The 19,826-nt window shown below is 40.2% G+C and overlaps 1 protein-coding gene across 4 annotated transcripts in view; it reads left to right on the forward strand.

Moving 5' to 3' along the window:
• Positions 1 to 16,413, forward strand: part of LOC140481858 (NEDD8-conjugating enzyme UBE2F) — a 366,423-nt gene extending 350,010 nt beyond the window's left edge. For all 4 annotated transcript variants that reach the window (XM_072578432.1, XM_072578431.1, XM_072578434.1 and 1 more), the window contains 3 exons: positions 13,497 to 13,529; positions 14,316 to 14,378; positions 15,839 to 16,413. In XM_072578432.1, coding sequence (XP_072434533.1) covers positions 13,497 to 13,529; positions 14,316 to 14,378; positions 15,839 to 15,889 — 147 coding nt within the window. In that variant the 3' untranslated portion in view covers positions 15,890 to 16,413. The remainder of the gene's footprint in view (positions 1 to 13,496; positions 13,530 to 14,315; positions 14,379 to 15,838) is intronic.
• Positions 16,414 to 19,826: the final 3,413 nt, after the last annotated feature.

Raw genomic sequence — 19,826 nt, forward strand, 5'->3', positions numbered from 1 at the left:
AGAAGGTCACCTGAGTAGAGCAGAATCTTGATCAGGTGGGCCAATGGGCTGAGAATTGGCGGATGGAATTTAATTTAGATAAATGTGAGATGCTGCATTTTGGAAAGGCAAATCTGAGCAGGACTTATACACTTAATGGTAAGGTCCTGAGATGTGTTGCTGAACAGAGACCTTGTAGTGGAGGAACATAGTTCGTTGAAAGTGGAGTCACAGGGAGATAGGATAGTGAAGAATGTATCTTGATATGCTTGCCTTTACTGGTCAGTGCAGTAAGTATAGTTGTTAGGAGGTCATGTTGCACTGTACAGGACTTTGGAGTTAGGCTACCTTTGAAATACCGCATTCAATTCTGGTCTCCCTACTATAGGAAGGATGTTGTGAAACTTGAAAGGGTTGAGAAAAGAGTTATGAAGATTGGAAGGTTTGAGCTATACTAAGAGGCTGAATACGCTGGGGCTGTTTTCCCTGGAATGACAGAAGCTGAAGGGTGACCTTATAGAGATTTATAAAAATCATTAGGGACATGGATAGGGTAAATAGACAAGGTCTTTTCCCCTGGGGCATGGGAGTCCAAAGCTAAAGGGCACAGATTTAAGGTGAGAGTAAAAAGATTTAAAGGGGCTTAAGGGACAATATTTTTGTGCAGAGGATGGTGCGTGTATAGAATAAGCTGCCAGAAAAGGGAGTGGAGGCTGTTACAATTACAACATTTAAAAGGCATCTGGATGGGTATATGAATAAGAAGGGTTTAGAGGGATATGGGCCAAGTGCTGGCAAATTGAATTAAATTAATTTAGGATATCTGGTTGGCACGGACAAGTTGGACTGAAGAGTCTGCTTCCATGCTGTACATCTCTATGACTCTTATGTCTCCATAAATTATTAAACTTGGATCGTAAATAACAGAAATATGCAGTGCATAAAATGACTTGGGGATGGACCTGAACATTACTGCATACTCCTTGTCTTTCACTGCCCGTGCCTCCTTATAGACAGTCTTCTGATGCCTTCTGCAGCTGTGTTGTTAGGGTTACCAAGTCACACTATCAAAGTTGCTATTTCAAATGAAATGATAAACTTTTCAATATGGGCACTTACAGTTTCTGTATTTTCCATTCCCACTGCTGGACATATTAAATGAAAACCATATTAGCGCTAGGATGTGAACTTCTGTAGTGTGATGTGAAATGGCGTTTTTACCTGTGTGAATAACCCATGAAACCTGAATCTGTCCTGAGAGCACTGAGTGGACATCTTTGTCACAAGGAATGAGACCATCTTTTCAACTATACCATGCCCATCCTGCTAACTCAAACCTTCCCTTCCTGACCTAGCACCAAATCATGTCTTTCTCTGATTTCTCTCATATTTCTAATCACACCACCTTCATCTCATCTGAGACCCAATACCCACCATTAATCTGCTGACTATATAGGTTCCTCACCTATACTCTTACTTCCATGCCTGCAAACTAATTGTTTGTGGGTCCTTCTTGAACATTCTGCCTGTACCTTAATTAAAAATATCTGCCCATGAAGACAGTCATCCAATTCCCAGCCTCCCTTTTCTCTCATGCCATTGAACAATTCATTGCCTTCCAAATCTGTGCTTTATTCTTGCTGCCCGATAGTCAGATTTCTAACCCTGCTACTGCACTGAATAAGTCTGATTCAACAAATAACATTCTCTGTGACTTGTATGATAGTAAAATGTACCTCAGATCCTGCTTGCCCTGTTCGCAGCCATTGAGAAGACCGGCTAACCAAGTTCTTCCAATTGTACCTTGTCAATTGTTGAACTCTGTGGGGTCATCCTCACTGATTTCACTCCTACCTATCCGTCGAAGCTTGACTATTTGTAATTGCTGCTTTTCTTGCTCCTGAATCGTTACCTCCGGAATTCTGCTTGGAGTCTTCCTCTCCTACAATTTGTCACTTTGGCAGCTTCCCTACTGAGGATTCACAGTAAGGTTCCATAAACAGGAACAGTGCCTGTATTATACACCACTTGAATACACCGATGGTTTATCCACTGTTGTCATCAGTAAACTCAGTGCAGTCCGAAAAATTGCTTAGTAGCGAATATCAACTTGTTGTGTCATTTTTTTTTAACATTTATGCTCTGCACTGAGCTGGCATACTAGTGTAGTCTTTGCTGTTCTGGAAGATTTCACATAGCAGATGCAAAGCACATGGGCGGCTGGTTGTTCACTTCTTTTTCAAATTGTCATGGAGCAGAGCCATAATGAGCTGCAATTAGATTGCATGTCAAACGACCCATACAAAGTGGGCCAAACAGATTGGAACATCTGCTGTGATATGTGATCCAGTGCTTGGAATAGCAACACCACATTCTGTTTCAGATGCTGGCATGTGCAATTTATAGGATCATTTGGAAATAGTTCATCCCTTTTAAAAGTTTGTCTTTGTTGAGAAACAATCCTTATCACCTCTTCAGCTAATAAGTTTGCATAAACTTTCAGTTTAAGTAATCCTTTCAACTCTCATTAGTCCTAAACATGGTCACTTTCACCTCTCCTAACTAGTGCACGCACTCCTGTCTACTCAGTGCTCCTTGAACCCATCACTCCCGCCTTTTCATGAGCTTTTTGTTCCATTTGCTTATTGGTATGACAGTAATATATACTAACATTATCATGAGAGGCGTTCCTATTGCATATCAGTATGCAAAATAATATATTCAAGTATTGAGGAATTTGCACATGCAAATTGCATCCATCAGAAATAATGTGTTTGCAGTCTTCTGTGCCATTCTTAAAGTGCCTAAATTCTGTCCCACCAGAAATCTCAATGTTCATGATTGAATTAGCCACAAGGCTTCCACTAATAGCAGGACAGTAGCAGGGTAGCATAGTGACTCACAACACCAGGACTCTGGTTCAGTTCCAGTCTCAAGTAACTGTATGTGTAGAGTTTGCACATTCTCCCTGTGTCTCTGTGGGTTTCCTCTGTGTGCTCTGGTTTTCTCCCACAATCCAAAGATGTGCAGGTTAGGTGGATCGGTCATGCTAAATTGCCCGTACTGTCCAGGGATGTGGAGGCTAGGTGCGTTAGCCATGGGAAATACAAGGTTACAAGGATAGGATGGGGAGGTGGGTCTGGTTAGGATGCTCTTAGGATGGTTAGTATGGACTTGATAGGCTGAATGGCCTGCTTCTACACTAGAATTTCTATGATTTTAAGGGGGCTTTGAAAATTAAGCATTTTTGAAACACCAACAACATGCTCCTTTTCCAGCAAAGTTTTTAAGAAACTGACTAGTAAATAATGTTTTTGCAGTCTTCTGTGCTATTCTTAAAGTGCCTAAATTCTGTCCCACCAGAAATCTCAATGTTCATGATTGAATTAGTCACAAGGCTTCCACTAATAGCAGGGCAGTAGCAGGGTAGCATAGTGACTCACAACTGACCTGAAACAGATTCTTACCCACATACTTTTGAAGTACTACAGAAAATGCTGAGCAATTCAGTCAATACTGTGAAAAAGAAAAGTCAGTTTAATCTTTTTAGATGCAGGCCTTTTACCTGTTCTCTTTAAGAGTATTGATCTATAATGTTTATTAGAGTCTGACTTTTATTGCCAGGATTTGCCGCATATTTATTTTTCCTTGTGTTTTTAATTTAGTTTGTGGTGGTGCAATTAAGGCATTGTAACTTGTCAGACCAGCAATAGCTTCACCTCTATTTGTTGCTTTTGTCAAATGGCCTAATTTATAAAATTCTAAATCAAATTTCCACTCTGCCTATTCTGGTATAGGTATAGAAACTAACTCCTTAAAACTGTCTTGTATCAAACCCTAGTTTGAATGAATTTGCCTCCTTGTTCTGTCAGTGATTCTGCAGTTTCACTGGCTGCCTCTGAGGTGTGTCGACTTCATCTTTCCAAGAAAGGTAGACTGATTTATTCAAAAATGCAGTTCCCATGTGAATGTGGGTTTGGAGTATCCATCCTATTTTACCCAACTTTAAATGGATAGAAGGCAGATGAACTTTGTCACATCACAGGGTAAATCCTCCTGCTGTTTTGAAATGTTTGGTGTAGCTAAAAGTGGTTTGGTGGTTAATATTGATTTCAAATGGTTGAATGCCTCTAGCATTGTTCTGTCCACTGAAACTTTGTGTCCTTCTTCACCACATCGGTTAACAGTGCCACTACACTGCTGAAGTTTGGAACAAACGTCCGATAGAATTCGCTGAGTCCTAAGAATCAAAGCACCTGTTTCTCCAGTTCTTTCTTTCTAGTATTGTAAGGTTTCAGCATATTCACATGACATACCCAATACCTTTATCCCCCCCTATCTGGCATCTTTACTGGATAGTTCACCTGACTCAACTTTTTCTCAATTTGATAGGGACCACTAAACCTGGCTTTGATGGCATCTCCTATCATCAGTAACAGTACTAACATGTTGTCCCCCTCAGGAAAACGTCAGAGTCTCAGAGCTTTTATCTGCCACCTGCTTCATTCTATGCTGTGCCCTCTCCAGGTGCTGTTTAGCTAACTCACCTACTCTGTTTAGTCTTTCCCTCATCTCTGATACATTATTATCTAAGTGTGAGATCTCCGACTTTGGTCCTGTCAATAGCTCTTTAATTAATTTCAAAGGACCTCTGACTTCATGCCTGAATATTAACTCAAAGTGAGTGAACAGAGTAGATTTATTTGTAGCATCTCTAATGGCAAATAATATGAATGGGATACTTTTATCCCAATCATTCAGGTAACTCTGACGGTATGCTCTCAACATGGTCTTCAAGGTCTGATGCCACGTTTCTAAAGATCCCTGGGATTCAGGATGATACGCACTGGATTTAAAATGCTGTATACCTAAGCTATCCATAACCTGCTCAAACAGCCTAGCAGTAAAATTTGACCCTTGGTCTGACTGAATCTCTCTGGGTAGCCCATACCATACCTCTACCACCCTTTTTTGACTTGATACTCCATAGTGGAATTGCTTCCGGAAATCTGGTAGACACATCAATTATGGTTGAGAGTGTGTTGCTGGAAAAGCACAGCAGATCAGGCAGCATCTGAGAAGCAGGACGCATCCATTATGGTTAACAAGTATTGGTTCCCACTTTTAGTTCTCGTGAGGGGACCTACACAATCGATTATAACCCACGTGAAAAGTGCAAATTGGAAACAAAGGTGCAGGTTTTATTACTGCCTGTGGCATACCTACCATTTGGCATGTATGACGTGTTTGGCAAAAGTTAACCACATCCTGGTGCAATCCAGGCCAATAAAAATGATTTTGTATCTTAGCCTGAGTCTTTTGTACCCCTAGGTGACCTCCTACAGGTATTTGATATGCTACCCATAACACCTCCTGTCTGTATGCTACCAGCAAGACAGTCTGGTGTACTTTGGCCCATTTCTCCTCCGCACTAACCTGCTGTGGTCTCCATTTCTGCTTTAGGATTTTATCTTTCAGATAATGACCATCCTGAATATTCTCTGCTTCCTTTTCAGAATACGCACATATATCTTTATTTCGCCTTGTCTTGCTGTCGCAAGTTCCTGAGCCTTTCAGCACGAAACACTTCTGTCTGACCTTCTGCCTGTACAGGTTTTTCCTGCACCATTACATCAAACAGGGTATCCGCTAACTGAACCTCAACCCCTTCATCTTTCTCTTTACTTTTCACTTCATGCTGTGATTTATGATAGTGAGATCTGGTTACCACACAGTCTGGGAAAATACCAGGATATTTCTGTTTTAACTCCTCTGTTCCCTGGTCTTCCTTTGGCTCCTCCACAACAAGGGGTATCACTCCCACCTTGGATCCTGCCAAATCATTCCCGAGAACAAATTGAATTCCTGAAATTGACACTCTGTCAATCACTCCCACTGTAATTTCCTCAGTCTTAAGTTGACACTCCAACCTGATCTTACATAGGGGAACGCTAAATTTCTGTCCATCTATCCCACAAGTTACCACTCTGTCTGGTAACAGATCAGAAAGAGTGTATATTCGCTCATCCCTTACTATTAGCGACTGGTTAAATCCTGTATCTCTCAAAATTATAAATTCTTGCCCTTCTCCCCTGTTCCTTGAGTAAACTTTACCCACAGAAGCAGAATAATCTCTCGTAGAGCCTCAAAGGTCTTATCTGTTTTTAAAGCATGCACCCATCTATCAAAATGACTATGTTTAATTCTTTCGAACTCAACATAACTCTGACCTGGTTCCTTCATATTTCTGAACTACTGTTTTAAGCACTTAAAATAGCCTGTTTAACCTCCTCAAAATCTCTTGACCCCTCATCTGACACCGCAGCAAATACCTCAAGCTTTGCCTACCAGTTTAGTCTGAACTAGCATTACCCATAATGATCAGACCACTCCAGCTGCCTAGCCAGTTTTTCAAATGAACTAAAGAAGGCTTCAACCTCTTTCTCATAAAAATGTGGCAGAGTTTTGACATGTTTATATATATCACTGCCTTCTCTTTTAATCTCCATCCTTAACGTTAAAAATCGCACAACAGCAGGTTATAGTCCAACAGGTTTGTTTGGAAGCACTAGCTTTCAGAGTGCTGCTCCTTCATCATGTGGTTTTGGAGTATAAGATTGTAAGATATAGAATTTATAGAAAACCTTTAGTGTGACGTAATGGGAATTATATATTGAAAAAGACCTGGATTGTTTGTTAAGCCTGTCATTCCTGATGAAGGGCTTTTGCCTGAAACGTCGATTTCGCTGCTCGTTGGATGCTGCCTGAACTGCTGTGCTCTTCCAACACCACTAATCCAGTATCTTTTAGAATGGGCCTGTTGGTTTCAGTTCTTTTATATGTAAATTCCAGAACTTCTTTAAAGTTGCATTCTCAAATGAACTTAACAATAGGTGCCGTGTTGACCCAGATAATGCACTGAAGGTGTGAGGTGCCCTGTGTGAGACTGTCTGTGCCCCAGTGTTCAGAATGATTCTAATCTAAAACAGGGATTTACAGAATCTTACTTGGATTTAAGCTTAAAAATCTCAACACCAGGTTATAGTCTAACAGGTTTATATGGAAGTACTAACTTTTGGACCGCTGCTCCTTCATCAGGTGGTTATGAAATAAACCACCTGATGAAGCTACTGCTTCCAAATAAACCTGTGGGACTATAACCTGGTGCTATGTGATTTTTAACATTGTACACTCCAGTCCGACATTGGCAACCACCTCCAAATCATGGACTTTTGAGCAAAATAAAATGTAATTCTGCAAATACAAATTGACCTCACAAACTTGTGCGTGCTCGCGAGCGCGATGGGGTATGAGTATGAGAGAGTATATGTTTGTGTGTGAAGGAGTATAAGTCTGTGAGAGGGTGCCTGTGTGGCTGAGAGTGAGTGTGTGTGTGTGTGTGTGTGTAGTGGGGTCACCTGTAGTGTGACATTAACCCAAGATCCTGTTAACCTGACTTTGCTGACTAAGTCACAACTTAAAATTCAAATTCTCTCTGTGTCTCTCCTTTCTTCTCTCCCTTTGCTCAGCTGAGAAACTTCTCTCTCACTTTCTCTTAATTTTTTCTCTCCCTCTCTCTGTTTATCTTCTAACTCCATTTTCCTCAATTGTAATTCAAGTTTTTCTGCCTCTACTGCACTTGTCTGTTTCCTCTGACAGACATAAGTGTTTGAGTATTTCCCAGACAATTTCAGCTTTACTTTTGTCCATGGTTAAACCCAAATCTAATTTCTTTTCTAATTCTAAAAATATTGCCTTTTTCTTTCCTTCTAAACTAGCTTGGCAAATTTGAGAATCATCTTCAAATCCCAGAATGTCTTTAGCAATTTTAAGAGCCATTTCTGTCGCTTTTACTCAACCACAAGTCACTGAAATTAAACAAATTGTCTCACCTACATTTTATTTAACGATCCAGGACACTAACTTGCAAGTTAAAATCTATTGGGATTTTTCTTCCCACCCAAATCGATTCAAATCACAAACCAAGACCCAAACCATTGAAATCCTGGCCACGCGCCCCCCGCACCGCCTTTCCCCCCACCCCTCACCCCCCCAAATCAACTGTTACATCACAGGGTAAACCTCCTGCTCAATTTAAGCCAATAACACAGAAAAGATTTATCCCATGCAGTAATCTGTAAAAAGTTTGAGGCCAAGGACTACTTAGAGTAAATATTAGCAACTTTATTTCTTAAAGTATAACAGAGAATAATTAACTAATCACTATTTACAACTCCTTCCTCTAACATATCTTTTACTTTCCCTTCTATTATACTACTCCGATAAAACCCCCAATTAAGATTTTATGAAAAATTCAGATTTCAAATCCAGCCAGCTTTCGAATCTTCTCTTTGCAGATTTGCTCTCCAGGTCAATGTTAAGTTTCTCTGTACAAACTCCTCCTTTCAACAGGTACCTCTCGGACAGTTCTGACTAGCAGTCTGCATCTGTTGGTCTTTTGGCAGTTCTCTGCAACTGTTCAATTTATCCTGGTCTTCGACCCCCAAAGCATCAGATTGTGTCATTGGCGTTTAATCTTGTCAATTTACTCAATTCAAACTTGATTCGAGTTTCTTATGTTTTATGGGGTATAATTTAAACTGATTGGCCTAATTCAAATGTGGTTTTGTCTCCAGACAGCCAACTACCCTGTTTGCTGGACCACCTGTTACATTGTATCTTATTTGGTGCTGTCAGGTAGTTCTGCTAGCTTTTAACTCTTAAAGGTACAGTACACTCACGAAAGCAAGCACTTCCAATAACATGATTTTCTTTTTCAAAAACTGTAAAATATTTAGTAAGACAGTTTTACAGTTGCATCGTGTAAAATCTACTCTGAAAAGAGTTCCTTTTGAACCGTAGAATCCTCAGGCTGTCTGCCCATATGGAAAAGCATCATCCATATATGCACACTTTGGGTGCTATACGGCATGTCAGTTTCCATTTTAAACTGTATCCTAGTTGCAGTTATTCCAGTCTTCAAACTTATTGTCTCCTGGCTGAATGGAGCAATGTACGTGAGGCCAACAGTCAGTTTCTGCTTTGTTGTTAATCATTTCAGTGCATTGATGTTTGGCAAAGGAAAGACCAATCTTGGCAACTTTTGGAAATCAACACTGGAGTTCCAAATTCTTCTTTACATCAACCACATAATGCACATTAGCTGAATTGAGCCCCCTCAGTTTATAAATGGTGCAAACGTACCATCAATGACTCTCTCTTTGTGACAATCCAACAGGTCTCCAAAAACTGACTGCTTTGCAGAATCTGTTAAAATGTGACGAGTTAAGATGCTCCCCTGAACAGTGGAGGAATAACTTTCTTCATACCACGCATTGCACATTAGTTTGGTCAAGATCATCCGAGTGTGCCTGAAAAGACCTGGTATAAAGATTCAAGTATATTTATTTTGACATTCAGTATTAAAGCTGTGCTCCATGCTGATGCAAGCTGCAAATGTTTGGCAAGCACCTTGCATAACCCCAAATGCTGTCTTGGTAAGGTCTAAAGCACTTTTTTGCTAAGAGAAGTCAAGGGTGAAACCTTGAATAACCCTAGTTTATCAAACCATCTTGTACTCCTCTTCATAACAATGGAATCTCCATTGTGGAAGTCCAGTATTTCTCAAAACGTAATGTGTTTTTTATTTCTTGCGTTCACCTTAGGTTTCAGGTGGTTATTATTAATTGCTTAAGAAGTTGAAAATGTTTGATTTGTTTTAAAATCTCTGGAGGGCTTGCAGATACTGTATTCTGCTAACAATGGTTCCTCTCAGCTGTACCTTCTCTGGGGCACCATGCTGGCTGCCACAACATCACTTGGGACATTGTAGGGTTAGCAACAATAATAAACTGTACCTACCTCATTGTCGCTGTAATGGTGAGCTTCCAGAAGAAAACTACAGTTGTTCTGGTTTTTTTTCAGGAAGTGTAACATAATACCTTCTGCCTAGGTTTATTTATTACCACTGCCAGTTCACCCAGATTCTGTAGAAATTCTTGGCATTGTCACAATCTTCACGAAATCTCACACTCAATCCCTTCAAATTATTCCAAAGTCTCCAGGTGATCTCTTATTATTTATTATCGCAGCCTAGGTATTGAGCCGAAACACTGCAATTAATTTCCATGTCTGTAATTATTAACTAATGAGCAATTCTACTTCTAGCCAGTTTTCTTAAAGAAAAGATATTTCTGCTGGCTAAGGCCAATTATCAAAGCTGCATCATCCTGTCTCACTATAATAACTGGTACAGTACTTCATTATCTTTGTAATTATCATTTTTCATGTTTGCATATGAAACCACAACAATTCTGTGCTTCTGCATCTTTGGTTACTCCTTTGTTTATTATCCTACTCTTTAACCACCCATCTGTCTCCCATCAGATATTTCTGGTTTGTTTTAGGGCAAACTGGATACAAACTGGCCATGACTCCACCAGAATCTCCAGAACATGTGGCCACGTTTACCTGGGGTGATGTGAACACAAGTACCATCTGGGGCAGATCTATGTAATTCACATTTGCAAATGACATTTGCAATCAATGGCTTTTTCCTCATTGACGGGGGAGAGGTGTGTTAACTCCACACAAACTAGGACTTTGTCCATGTTCACATTGTATAGGTGGCACTTCAGTGATAATCATGTGCACAGTTTTTAAAATGATACTTACGAGATGTATAAAATATAAATCAGGTAAATAATTCATGTATATTTGATTAGATTACTTAGTGTGGAAACAGGCCCTTCAGCCCAACAAGTCCATACCGACCCACCAAAGCGCACCCACCCAGACCCATTTCCCTACATTTACCCCTGCACCTAAAACTGTGGGCAATTTAGCATGGCCAATTCACCTAACCTGCACATTTTTGGACTGTGGGAGGAAACCGGAGCACCCGGAGGAAACCCACGCAGACAAGGGGAGAATGTGCAAACTCCACGCAGTCGCCTGAGGCAGAAATTGAACCGGGTCTCTGGTGCTGTGAGGCAGCAGTGCTAACCACTGTGCCACTGTGCCACCTATAGCAGTGTACATCTTTTGTATTCTTCCTAAGCCTGTGTACATTGCTTGTTCAGAAACTAATTGACTCATTTTATGTTTGCTTTTAGTTGTGTTTGCAGTTTTTCTGAAAATAGCAAAGGGAATTGTGGGCTGGGGCTGAATCATGTTCAGGAGATGTGTATAATTATATGTTAATTTGAGATCATCTGCTGCTGAAGTGCTCCTGCTACCCTTGTTACCTCTAGATTTGACTACTCCCATGCACATTTAACTTGTCTCCTACGCCCCTGTATCTTCCTCTGATGTAATCCAAAATACCTGTGTCACAGCAAGTTACCTGTGAGACAGCAAGTCCTATTTACCCGTCAGGACTGTGCTCCATGATTGTCTCCTGAATAAGCAGTGCCTCTATATTAAAAATCTCACCTTGTTTCAAAATATTTTTATGGTCCCACAACCCTGCAAGACATCTGTGCTCTCCAGTTCTTCTTCAGCATGCTCAATTCTCATCCCTCCACCATTCAGCCATCAGGCCCAAAACTCTGGAATTTCCTCACCGAACTACTACGACTCTCCTTTTAAGATGCTCCTCAGGACTGACTTTCTTGACTGATGCTGTAATATCTCATTTTTGGCTCAGTGTCACACTTTGTTTGATTAAATACTGCGGTGAAGTTCTTGGGCATTTTGCCATATCAGTGCAAGTTATTATGTGCAAGCTATTAAGCCTTCGATTATCGGTGAAGTCAGCTAACGTGCTAGGACTGCTTTTGGCTTATGCTCCCTTGGTTTGAAAGTCAGTTTGAAGTGCTGGACCTCCAGTGAACTGAGGAACCAAGTTTTAGAGTGATCCAAGCCTGAGAAACAAGAACTGTTTGTCCTGCTGCTCAAATGAGTGAACATGACCATACTTTTCAAGCCATCAACTTTCTCATACCATCACTTTGCATGTCATACCTGAACTTCAGCAGTCTGTGCATATATATCCGATTCTCATGTTGCCCTTTGTCACCCTTTCCTTCATCCTCCTGCTCCTTTGCTTTCCATCTCTTACACTCTGTCTCACCTCCTCCTCTTGCTCGTCCTCACAATCTTTACCATCATCTCTCCTGCCCCATCACATTCCATTTCTCTCATTCTCCTTTGCATCCCGGCTCCAGTGATTTAAGGATGAATTGGTTTCAGAGTAGTGCTGGCTCTGCTTTGTGTTGAGCAAGTTACTTTGCAGTGTGTGATAAAAAAATTGGAAATGTTCAGTCTTCTCCATAATCCAATGCTTTAAAACAGGAGCAATAGTGTTATGAGTCACTGAGACCCTGTCATCCAGTCCTGAGCTAAACATCCAGGTTTGCCCATTTCACATTGAATTAGTTAATCATTGTGTCCAAGATAAAGAGTGGAAGATGATGCAAATCCAAAGCACCACTAACCTCAGTTGAGAATACATCAAATTTTTGAACAAAAATTTGGGGTTTTTCTTTGTCCCCTCTTAGCCCTGAGTACCAGCAGCCCTGGCCATGGTGGCAAAAGTGATGTACAGTGGGGAACAAAACTCTAGATTATTAAAAAAAGAGTTAGCTGTTGGCAGCAGCAATGGTTTCTATCCACAGGGTACCATTAACATAGGAAGCATCTTGCAAATTTTTCTAAGGGCATAATCAGACAAATCTGGACCCCCAAGTCAACGTTGTACTTATCAGGAGAGGTGGTCAGAGATTAGTTTCAAGAAGACAGAGGAGCATTGGAAGGTGGGAAAGAACTCTGAGAAGCGGAAGTGTACGCAGCTGAAGGCACTGTTGCCATTGATTGGGCAAAATGATGGAAGGATGTACAAGAGGCCAGGGTTGGAGAAAGAGAAAGATTCAGAAAATTGTAGAGTTAGAAGGCATTGCAAAGAAATGGAATTGCTAGTTTGAAGATCTCTGTAATTTGATCCTGACTTGTGTTATTGGTTTTTCTCAATTAAAATTAGTTCCCTTGTCCCACATGCTTACACTTTGTTTAGCAATGTACAAGTCGCAGCCTGAAATGGTCTCTGTATTGACAGGGTATTTAGCACCATTCAGGTTCAACTCAGCATCAGCCGTATCAGTCTCTCTCTTGTGCTCTCTCTCTCCCCCTCTCCCCCTCTCTCTCACGCGCTCTCTCTCTGTTGCTCTGTCTGTCTGTGTGTGTGTGTCTCTCTCTCTCTCTCTCTTTTCCTCTCTCTCTGACCCCAGCCCCCCCTCCCCTCCCCACATGGTCTAGTGACCCCTGGGACCAAGGTGACTTTCATTTTCATGCTGGCAGAGTGCATTCATGATGGTGGACACATCTCTGTGAAGTACTTGCAGTTGTGAACAGGTTTCCCTGAGATACAGGGGTGAAAGCGTAAGGAGACAGCCAACAAGATGTTCAGATAGTTGCAAACCTGCTTAGCTGTGAAGTACATTAACTCTTTCCTATTCTGTACTCCAACATTGTGTTGTAACATCACGATGTAATTAACCTGCTGTATTCTTTCCTCACAGGATGTGGTCTGGGGATTGAATTCATTATTCACTGTAAGTATCTAAGCAGGCCAAAATTATGTTGAGTTAAAACAAAATTTTAAACAAGGATTTGCTCTGCTTTGGGTCATTCATGTGTGCTGTCCATGGAAGGGTAGCAGAACAGAAAGTAATCTCTTTTATTTCAAACACTGTTAACCCATTAAGTGGCAGCTAGTATGAAATATTGTAATTAAATCAACAATAAGAGGTGCTAAATGCCCCTCCTAAAACCATTAAGAATGTAATTCATGTGACATTCCTGTGTGGCATAACAGACACCATGAGTGAGTTCCAGGTTGTAATTTAATAGAGGAGTTCCAGGGAATTACAGCAAGTAATACCAAAAATAATCATTATTAGCAGTAGTTTACATTCTAGAATTGTATCAGGTTTGGAGGGATACATTGCTAGGATGTGGTTCCGCAGGTACCATCAAACCCATAGTAATTCTAGGTGTACAAATCCAGTGAATGAGTATGGATTGGATTAGTGGCAACATCACATCATATCTGAATTTGATTCCACCTTAACGTCAATGGGCAAGTATTTCTTGATAACTGGTGTTAGATCGAATTATGATGTCTGTTTGGATCCCAGCTGAGAGCAGCTAATTTAGTAGAGCAGAGCGTCAGAACGAACCAGCCTCCTGCTCTGCGTGGTTCAGCATTTCTTCACTTTCTGACATGAATTCCCTACTATTGGAACATAGCCCAATGTACACTTCGTTTTGGTCAGATGAATGGCCTTAAAATTCTGCTAGCTTTCAACATTTCTCTTTTTTTTTTCTCTCTGTCATAGGATCTCTTGAATTTTGATGATCCCTTGAATATTGAAGCTGCAGAGCAACATCTGCGTGACAAGGTGGGTCAGTTTGTGTACTAAGAGAACACCACCAAAGACGGCAAACTGTAAACTCCTTCTGTTGGGGGGAGGGGGAAGGCACAAGTGTGGTTATGCAGTGTTATATAAGTGAAGGGGGGGGGGGGGGGTGGGGGTGGGGGGTGTCATCAGTGTGTAGTGGTATATGTGGAGTAATCTATTTGGTTCTGGAAAAAGGTCTCTTGTTTTCTTAAGGTGAAAATTGCTGTGTGCAGTGTTACTGGGATCATAGAATCTTATAATGATCCAGCATAGAAAGTGACCATTCAGCCCACTGCACATGTACAACTTTTAACCAATAAGTGCTAGCTCGTGGCTTTCACTTGTGTGTGCTATCAGAAAAGTTCGTGATTTCGAATGCCTGTAACAAATTGATCAGTCTTTCCTGTACAGAAGAACACAATCCCAGCTTCCCTGGTATCTCCACGTAACTGCTACCATAGTCTGGTAAATGTCCTCCGTCCCCTCACCCAAACCTCGACATGCTTCCTAAAATATCATGCCCAAAATTGGGTACAATGCTGCAGCGGAAACCAAACCAGCCTTCTGAGAAAGCTTGGCAAAATTTCCTTGCTTTCTCACTCTTTTGTCTATTCCTAAAACCAAGATTCCACATGGCCTCTCACAGCTTATCATCTGTCCTGCCATTGTAAAGGTTTATGTACACTAACTACTGAACTCTATGTTTCAGCACCCCGTTTAACATTTAGTTTGTATTGCCTATCCTTGTACTTCTTGGCAAATATTTATCACTTCAACCTTACTGCATTTTGTTAAATTTGGTTTGCCATGTCTCAGCCCACTTCATACAGCTATCCACAGTCTCTGAAATATGTTCATATATTCCTCCTGATTTATTATATTTCCAAGGTTTATATCATTGTGAGAGCTTTAAAATTACATCTAAGCATAGGTCATTTACACACACCACAAGAAAAGTGGTTCTTAACCAAACCCTCAGGAAGACTACTTCCCTCCAGTCTGAAACATAACCAATCGCCACACTCTCTTTTCTATCCCTTAGTAAATTTTGTATCCACATCTTCACTGTCCGTTTGGTCCCTTATACTTTGATTTTGTTGACAAGTCTATCACATGACACTTTGTCAAATGATTTTGCAGAGAAAATATATGGACTTTCAATGACTCAGTCAAACTTCTCAGTTACCTCCTCAAAACTGAATCAAATTAATCAAACACAATTTACTTTTAAGAAACCTGTACTGATTTTAATTTATTACCAAATAATTTATTGAATGCTAATTAATTTTGCCAGGGTTATTGAGTCTAGATGTTTCTCTCCAGTGGCAACCTAGCTGTGGGCCTCTAATTACCCAGTTTATAGTGATCTCCTTTTTTCCAGTCAGCCTTTTGTATTAAGGATAAGCACCAGTCTGTTATGCAACATCTTTGATGTTTGACTGTTTGTGTTGTTCCTGCAGGAGGATTTTCGGAGTAAAGTGCAGGATTATATTAAGCGCTTTGCAAGATGATCAGATGAACTGCCTTATGAGACACTTTACTTCAAGCTGTAGAAGCCAAGTCTTCTGTCTTCTGATGTCGATCATCAATTAACCACTGGATTGAGGCAGTCCAGTAACAGTGTTGTTATGAAGAAGAAAGGCTGTTGGTGCTATTTTTGAATTCAGCGTCAATACAGTACAGCAAGTGATGGGCAACTTTGGGCTAAGATTCAAGAATAATTACTCTTATTGTGGCAAAATAGTCGAGTTTTCTTCAATTATAAGGATTGTACAGAGCATCTGGAGTCTGTCTCTTTACTGAGTGAATCAAAATGGACGTTTTTCTAGTGTAATCTGGTGTGGTATGGAAACCACAATATTTTGCAACAAAGTGTCTTAAGACAAAGTGTTTAATTGAAGCATTAACAGCATGTGGCTTGCAAATATTAAACGACTGTGTGTGGAAATTCCAGTGAGCAACACTTGAGCCAGTGTCTCTATCCTCGGGTGGGGCACTGCCTTAAATAAATTGGACATATTACTTGGTCCCACAACTCCCACTTGTTCAATTAATGGATAAAGTCAGTCTGTTGGTGCAGATGTGAATTGAATCTGTTCGCAAAATGTAATCCCCTGGCAGAAACTAAGGTTTATATCTGTGAGATATATATGGCATACTTATAAGTACATATATTTCCTAATGTGAAAAATATGTTGTGCACTTGTATGCATGCATATATATTGTTATATGTGTAGTATATAATGTACTTACATATATGCATGTGTAGTGTGTGCAGTGTTTCCTAGAAGTGCGTATGTCTGTCCTCACAATGGCTGAAGTGTTGAGCTGTGGACATTGCCCTGCAGTGCACTGTCCTCAACAACTGGTTAACTGTCTACTTTGATATTCAAAGAGCCTCTCACATCTACCATTATTCCACTGAATCTTGACCCACAAGTAATGGTTCCCCCACCATTTCTACACACAGAAATGACCTCAAATATTCAGCCAGTACACACTCAATTATTGTATCGTTAATGTAGGTCTCTCACTATTTCTCAGAAAATTCTCCTCCTCAATGTTGTGATACCGATTTGTATTTTTATTCACATTAATTTAGCTCCCTCGCTATTCCACAGTAATTCATTTGTCTCTTTCCCCCCGCCCCCAACACTAAGTGTCCTGAGTTATTAACTATATCTCTCCTTATTTTAAGCAAGGTCTCTCACACTGCCCCTCGGTAACTCTTCTCCCCACTAGCACCTTGTGTTAATGATCTCTCTGTCATTGAGCAACCCCTTTTCTCCCCAAAAGACTCCCCTCCAGCCTTGTCTTGCCACAGTAGTGAACTGCATAACTGATTTGTACCTCTTGGGGATTGTATAAAGTATGTTTGGAAAGTGAGATTTCTGAGGAACAGGATCAAACTCTGGATCAAGCAACCATCATTTCATGCAGGATGGTGAAGATGGGCGAGTGAACCAAATGGCTAACTCCTCATCCATACTGTTGGTAAGTGCCCTCTAAAACATACAGTCTTCCATGTGATCTTGTTGATTGTAAATGAAGGTTCTCAATCAGTGTGTAGCTTCAAAAACATATTGTCTGAATCTTCCAAATTCATACATATGAATTGAGATATGTTACTAGATGCTAGTGGTGTTTCTGCCTAGTTTGTGATACTTTGTAAACCAAGCTGCTAATGGGAAAGGTGATCCTAATTGAACAAGTTGCCAATGATTTGTGTCAGTGAGACTGGATGCGCCAACTTGAGACAATGAATCGAACAGAGGCCTCCTAACCAACTATGGTCTTCAGGGGTTAAATCTCTAACAAATGTAGCTTTCCCAGGTTGCCTTTGTCTATGACTGTCAATAGAACCTGCTCCTGCCATGTTCATCTAACCATCACACAGAAGGCATACAAACCCCATACCCAGTGAGGTTGTAAGATAAATCATTTAAAAGATGCTGTGTTGTGCGTGCAGTCAATTAGATTTTTAAATACTCCAGGGCTTGTTACAAATTAGTTATAACAAAAGACAGATCACACTGATCGTGAGATCAGCTACAATTGAAAAGTTAGAAATCAATAGCTGTACTGCTGGATTTATTATTTCAGTGTAGCTTCCTTCCCTTGGTAGTATTGAGATGTACAAGTATTATTTTATCAGCAGCCATCATCCATCTTGATCCGCTATCGTGCAAATTTCTACCCATTTGTTCTGCATAGTGACATTTTTGCTGATAAATTATCATTGTGTCTCCAAATACTCCCATATATCAAAATGTCATTCCTTAATGTTGCACAGATGATCTTAACCGTCTAGAACCACCCACCTTCCTGCTTAATCATTTATAATAGCTGGGACAAATAATCAGCAAGTTTAGTACAGTGTGCACGAAAAGAAGCTTCAATAAGTATTGATCAAATAGCAACTGAAAATAAAGCAACTCCAATATTCACGAAAATAATTCCAGATTGTATTGTAAACATCTCCAGAATGCCACTGGATATCTCCAATTTACATAAAATCAAGCAGCAACTTGTGCTAAAACAGCTTCACTTTACACACCAAACCTTACCAATCTACATTGTAAAATTACTTTATGCACTAAATTTCCAAAATGTATTTAAAATTTCCAATGTACACTAAAACATATGAATTATTGAATAACTTCTAAACAAACAGCAACATGACTTAAAATCTGTATAATACATGCTGTAAATATCACCAATGAACATTGTCAAGCTAATCACATTAATTATGCACTAAAATATCTTGTTTCCACCAAAATAATGAGATTGCACATTGTTAACATCTCCACTATATAGTAATACAGAAAAATGAGGCAGACATTTCCGATGATACAGCGTGTTCTAGTTATTAGTCTATGACATGGGATACAGAATTTTAATTTACAACATGTTAAGCTTCATGTTCGGCAACTAATGCATGAGACCAAAAGTCTATTGAAGTGTTTATTTTACTAGACCAGTAATCCAAAGAATGAATTTGTATTCTAGGCCACCAGGGAAAACTGGAACAAAAGGCTGGTATCAGTAAAGTAATCATGAAACTGTTGGATGGTAGTAAAAAACCAGAAGCTTCACTTTAATGTCCTTGAGTTAATAAGCAGTTGTGATTCTACACCCACAGCAATGTTGAAGAATCTTAACTGTGCTCTGAAATGACCAAGCAAGCTACTCTATTCTCTCAAAGTTTGACCAATAAAAACCAGAGTAAGCCAGGCAGGCATCTTGCCTGTGCCTTGGCATTGGAGTAGGACACAGTGAAGAGACCACCAGCCTAGATTCAATAAGGTTCTCTTCACTAACACTTGAGGAGTGATGCCAACATTGTGATAGTGGACAAGCAAACTAAGGCAGGAAATAACGTGAAGAGATTATACCGTTAGAGGATGAAAGTTCTTAATTGTAGGTTACTCCGTTAAAATAGTATTGCTCCGTATGTTTATGTGCATACGGAGGGCTCTGTCCTCTGCAAGCAGAACTTGTCCATGCATTGTACTCTTTTCAAATAAACTAAAGCTTGGGGGAGCAGCTGGACCCCAGTATATTCTCCATGGCAAGATTTGCCCAATCAGAAGTCCTACCTTTTTTTAAAAAATGTAAACAATTAACATTGGGTACATTGGGTAGTGCGTTCTTCATGGCAATACAACCATCTGCCAATGAATTGCAACCTTTTTCTCATGCAGGATAAATTGGTATCCCTTTTGAGATTTGATTTTCTTGTGTGGTTCGATAAGTGCAAGATGAGAAATTGGAGCAATATTGAGGGCTGAAGGACCTGTACTTCGCTGTAATGTTCTATGTCTTTTTTTCAACAATACTTAACAATCATTGTATTATGAATGAATGTTCACAGATCTATTAAGCATGGAACTACTATTGAGAATAAGCACATATGGCGAAATCTTGAGCTGACGCACATGGTCCATT

Source organism: Chiloscyllium punctatum, chromosome 10 (genome assembly GCF_047496795.1).
Source record: "Chiloscyllium punctatum isolate Juve2018m chromosome 10, sChiPun1.3, whole genome shotgun sequence".
Classification (NCBI taxonomy): Eukaryota; Metazoa; Chordata; class Chondrichthyes; order Orectolobiformes; family Hemiscylliidae; genus Chiloscyllium; species Chiloscyllium punctatum.